We start from the raw sequence: 5,015 nt of genomic DNA, 5'->3' as shown, positions 1-5,015 counted from the left end.
AAGTAATCTATTATGAGTTTCATTGATATATTTCACATGATTTTTTTTTTATATTCTGTATTCATGCTCTTGCTATTAAAGAGTACCAAGGTTTCTCAATTTCCTCATTGAAATGTTCTGCACATTTCCTCTTCAGGATCTCTTTGAAACAGTAAGCTTTCATAGATGAGAACTGTGGCAAAGGGTACAGGAGATGACATCCCCAAGAATAACTAACACATATACAGCTGAACACTCAGAACCAACAGTAGGTCTGTTGTCCCAGACTGAGACTCTTTAATACTGGTAGCTTTTTCTGTTCCTAGAACAATCTCCCATTTTAAGCCTGTTCAAAACTCTTGCTGCCAAAATTATTTTCCTTTGCAGCTGTTTCAATTAAATTCCCCCTCCCAGCATCTAACACTGCCCAACTGTTTGCAGTAGCTGATATCACACTGGAAAAGTTTTCTTCCAACTAACTTTCAGAATTCCACAATTCTGCCTTTGCCCACATCTCTGTTTTCATTTCCTATCCTCCATTTATTTATTCATGTTAAAAACAGACTACCCATCTTTATTCTCTTTTGGACTTTTGTTCCAGCTTCAGCAGGCCTTTTGGCTCAAAACAACTTCACTACTGATATATTCTTCTGCCTCTTTCCTCTTTAATTTGAAAATCATAAAACCTATTTTTGCTGTTTAAAATTTAGACAATACACACAGGACAAACTATCTCATTTTAGATAAGTAAAATAAATTTCTCAAGAAAGGGATTTTATGTTTCCTGAGCAGATTCTTGCTATCTGAACAGATTCTTACTATCATGCTCACACAGGAGATGAAAGAATTACTGAAGGATGTTTCCTACAGTGGATAAACAGGTATCCACTGTGTCATTATTTGCAGCCAACTTGTGTGTTTATGCTATTCAGCCATGGCCACACATCTTCCTAAATGAGGCCAAGCACAACATTTACAGATAAACAGACTCTATCCTCCCAGAAATTAGTATTTTTTTCCTGAAACAACTTAGTTATCTGCTTAGCTTTTGACATTACCACTGTACATATTTCACAGACCTGGCAATGAACAAAATTCCTGAAACAGATTCAAGTTCTTACCTTGTTTATAACTTTTCTTCTTAAAAACCTTTGAAGCAAGCCACGCATTGGTTCCCCATCCCACCTAAGTTGAACCCAGCGGAAATGATGCTGAACCAGCAGGTCAGAGCCATGAAGATGACACTTTGAGATTGTCCCCAGTAAAAAGCAGTTCTCATGAAAGTAAAAGGCACCAGACACTCCATTTGCTAAAAAAGAACCGTAAACCATTTTACTGAAATATTCCAAGCTTTAACATGATTTCATAGAAAAGCAAGAAGCAGTGACATAATTAGAAAGAAAAAACCCCACCATAAATTAGTCTTAAAACATGATATATTCAGTTAAGAACAACTGTTTTCTATAAAATTAAAACCTGAATAAATTACATTTTTCTGCTGTTCCCTGTTTGTCATGTATTACAATACAGCTGTACTGTAGTAAAAACATTTCTCCATCCCAAATTCTTTAAATACCTCTTTGAATAGTGCACGGATTTTCTGAACTCCGATTCTCAAGAGGTGCCAGAAAATCTCCTAGTAATTCAGACAAAGAAGCTCTCTCCAAATTTTCTAAAATCACAATGGTTGTCTTGCTTACAGGAGGCTGTTTAACTGGGACCAGACAAGCTGCAATATAAAAATCCCATTAATGTCTACTTATGAAAATTGACTTTTATTTATGTATACAGCTTTTACTGCTACTAATGTGACATAGGAGTTTTATTTTATTTTTTGCCTTTTAACTTGTTCACAGAAGCAGACAGACTGTGTAATACGTTCAAAACTAGAAGCATAAAAATAAAACAATGGAAAGAACAGTAAAAAAACCCTGAGAGCTAATATTAAAATAAATTCCTGAAAAGGCTATCATTGGATCTTCATAGGCAGGAAGGATTTCAGCACACTGAAAATAAACACAAGAAAAAAGATAGCAAAGACCTCTGAAAATACTTCTCTCATTTGCTGTAAGACATCTTAAACTTTTAACATGTACTCTTTATACCATGTAGCGGTGAAAAGATTCAGAATATTCCACATTTGTATGAAACTTAATCTGATAGTATCCTGGGGTGTGTTGGGAGGAGTGTGGCCAGCAGGTTGAGGGAGGTGGTCCTCCCCCCTCTACTCGACCCTGCTGAGGCCACATCTGGAGTACTGTGTCCAGTTCTGGACTCCTCAGTACAAGATAAGGAGCTACTGGAAAGGGTCCAGTGGAGGGCCACAAGGATGATCAGAGGTCTGAAGCATCTTTCTTATGAGAGACTGTGGGAGCTGTGCCTGTTTAGTCTAGAGAGAAGAAAACTGAGAGGGGATCTCACAATGCATATAAATATCTGAAAGGCAGGTGCCAGGAGGATGGTGCCAGACTCTTTTCAGTGGTGCCCAGTGACTGGACAAGGAGCAATGGCCATAAATTAAAACACAAGAAGTTTCAGCTCAACTTCAGGAAGGACTTCTTTATGTGGGTAGAGCACTGAACAGGCTGCCCAGGGAGGTTGTGGAGTCTCTCTCTGGAGACGTTCAAAACCCGCCTGGATGAGTTCCTGTGTAACCTGCTCTAGGTGGCCCTGCCTTGGCAGGTGGGTTGGATTCTGTGATTCTATAAGATTGCCTCTTTGTTTGCTACTATCCTCTCTTCAAAATTTCTTTAAGTATCTTTAAGAATCACCCAAGTAATGAGAGCTAGTCTGAGGCACAAACAGTAGTGCCTGAACCTGATAGGCATTAAAATTATATGTATATGTATACATACATATACACATAATTTTTTCACATTTCAGGTATTTTCCTTTATTTTTCCTGATTTTAACATCTTATTGCCTAAAGAAGATACAGCCTTTGCAAGTCTTCCTGTAACACTAAATCCCAGATGAATGCTTCTGTAATACAAGTATTAAACAAAACACTGGTTGTGAGTATATTGTGCCTTGCATTGTTTCAGAACTTTTTGAGGGTGGTACTAAAGATGGTCATTAATAAAAATGATGAGTAATAAGGCAAAACTTAGAGCAACTCACTGTAGCTGGTGACTGCTATATATTAGCTGATTATTGCTAATTATTATTGCAGATTCCTGAATGTTACCGCCTTGTTTTACTAAGAGGATATAGCTGGATAGCAGGATGGATGGAACCATTTAAAGACAGGAGAGTGCTCTCCTAGGAGAGGTGTGGCAGAATAATGAGGGAAGAAGCAGGCAGAAAAATGAGAGACTCAACCAGCAGCACAATGCTGAAATGCAAGCACAGACTATTAAGAGGAGTGTGTGGCTTGCACAGACTATTAAGAGGAGTGTGTGGCTTACACAGAGTAAAGCATCCAAAAGAAGCTTTTGTAAGAGACAGTGGCTAGTAAACTAGGAGTTACTTTCTTGCCTGCAGGCCAAACACCAAAGCCTAACTGACTTCTGACTAAATGTTCTTTTCTGCTCTCCCAGCAATGTGATGGCACTGAAAATGACATATGGAATAATCACTGACACAAGCTATGCTCCAAACTGTGACCAGGATTTCCTGGGAGAAAAAAACTGACACAGACTGAAGTTACACTGGGAAGTATGCTAACAAACAGAACAGAGCACTACACACGACTGTATGATGGTGTACACACCCATGGGGTGGCTCTGCTTTTGCACAAGAACACAGATTTTGTCGGAGGGGACTGTGCAGAATTTGTTGGTATGATTTCAAATGCCTAAAGCCCAGCCTCTTTCAATATAGCCAGTGAAACATGTAAATTACAGCTCCTGGAACACCAGGTTATTCCAAGCAATAATGACATTTATCCCTTTTATTTTTAATGTGAATGACCATATTTGATGAGAGGTAAAGTTAAAATCCTAGAGCTGTAGAAGAGGCCATAGTAATAAAATGAAAACCCCCAAATTTTTGGATGAAAATGAGGTCTTGCTGCCAAGGTTAGATTCAAACTACATTGCTAGTTTTTCTCAACAAATATCCCCCATACAAAACACTCATAAAACATAAACGGGGAAAAAGGGAAGGGAAAAAAAAAAAAAAAAAAAAAGAAGAAAGCTGCAAAGGGGTGAAAGTAGCTACACATCTGAGAACTGCTTGCAAACAGTAAAACTGTATTTGAGCCAAAATTAATTTAAACAGTACCAAAGGAAGCATATCACACAACTGACCCATGTGCCCCCATTCTTCTGCTTCCATATTTAATTTGCCCATTTTCAATGTCATTAATGTTTGGCTACATTGTCCTTTTTTTCCCTCTTCCCAATTATTCATCATGAATTTACACAGGTACAGCCTACTGACCACTCTGAGAATGCTTCATTGTGGAGCACCCAAGTAACAGGACTTTAATCTACATGCAGCTATTCACATGTATTAAGAGAAAACTCTTTATTTCAACAGAAATTCAACTTTGTCCTGTAGTAATGGTCAGAATACACATACGCAGTAAAATTTGTCTGTTCGGGTGACAAAATTTGGCTCAGACCCACACGTAAGTATCCACTAAACAAGCATATATCAAAAGCAAGTGGTCTGACTTTTTAAGAACTCCTTCACTGCTTCTTTTATTTCCAGAAAGGTAATAATTATAGCTTACCTTTTCATATTTTTTTCTTAAAAAATACAACAGCTACAATAAGGCAACAATAGACCTTCATTTCTGATTCAGTAGATCTGAACCACAGCATATAGCATTTAAAGGCCCACAAACAAAGGGGAAAAGGAATGAGCAAAAAAATACTAAGAACTATACATTTTACTTCAATGTCATGAACTCTTGACAGAGCTCCCTATTGGACTGTCACACTTACTTCTACCTCAGTTCATACTGTTATCATTATTCTCCAAGCACCTGAAAACTACGGGTTCTGCTGACATGCCACCCACTATGCAAAAGATTTTAATGTATTTCTTTACTTTGTACCATTAAAAACTTTCCTAAAATTACCAAAATC

General features: G+C 37.8%; 1 protein-coding gene across 1 annotated transcript in view; it reads right to left on the bottom strand.

Moving 5' to 3' along the window:
- Positions 1 to 1,100: 1,100 nt before the first annotated feature.
- The window catches only part of LOC104404208 (cortactin-binding protein 2-like), a gene marked incomplete at both ends in the record, with an annotated part of 14,082 nt that continues 10,167 nt past the window's right edge, over positions 1,101 to 5,015 (bottom strand). The window contains 2 exons of the mRNA XM_010012589.1: positions 1,101 to 1,288; positions 1,556 to 1,708. Coding sequence (XP_010010891.1) covers positions 1,101 to 1,288; positions 1,556 to 1,708 — 341 coding nt within the window. The remainder of the gene's footprint in view (positions 1,289 to 1,555; positions 1,709 to 5,015) is intronic.

The sequence above is a fragment of the Nestor notabilis genome, unplaced genomic scaffold (genome assembly GCF_000696875.1).
Source record: "Nestor notabilis isolate BGI_N333 unplaced genomic scaffold, ASM69687v1 scaffold23770, whole genome shotgun sequence".
Classification (NCBI taxonomy): Eukaryota; Metazoa; Chordata; class Aves; order Psittaciformes; family Psittacidae; genus Nestor; species Nestor notabilis.
The sequence above is the reverse complement of the archived record's forward strand: the minus strand, read 5'-3'. Positions and strand labels throughout refer to the sequence as shown.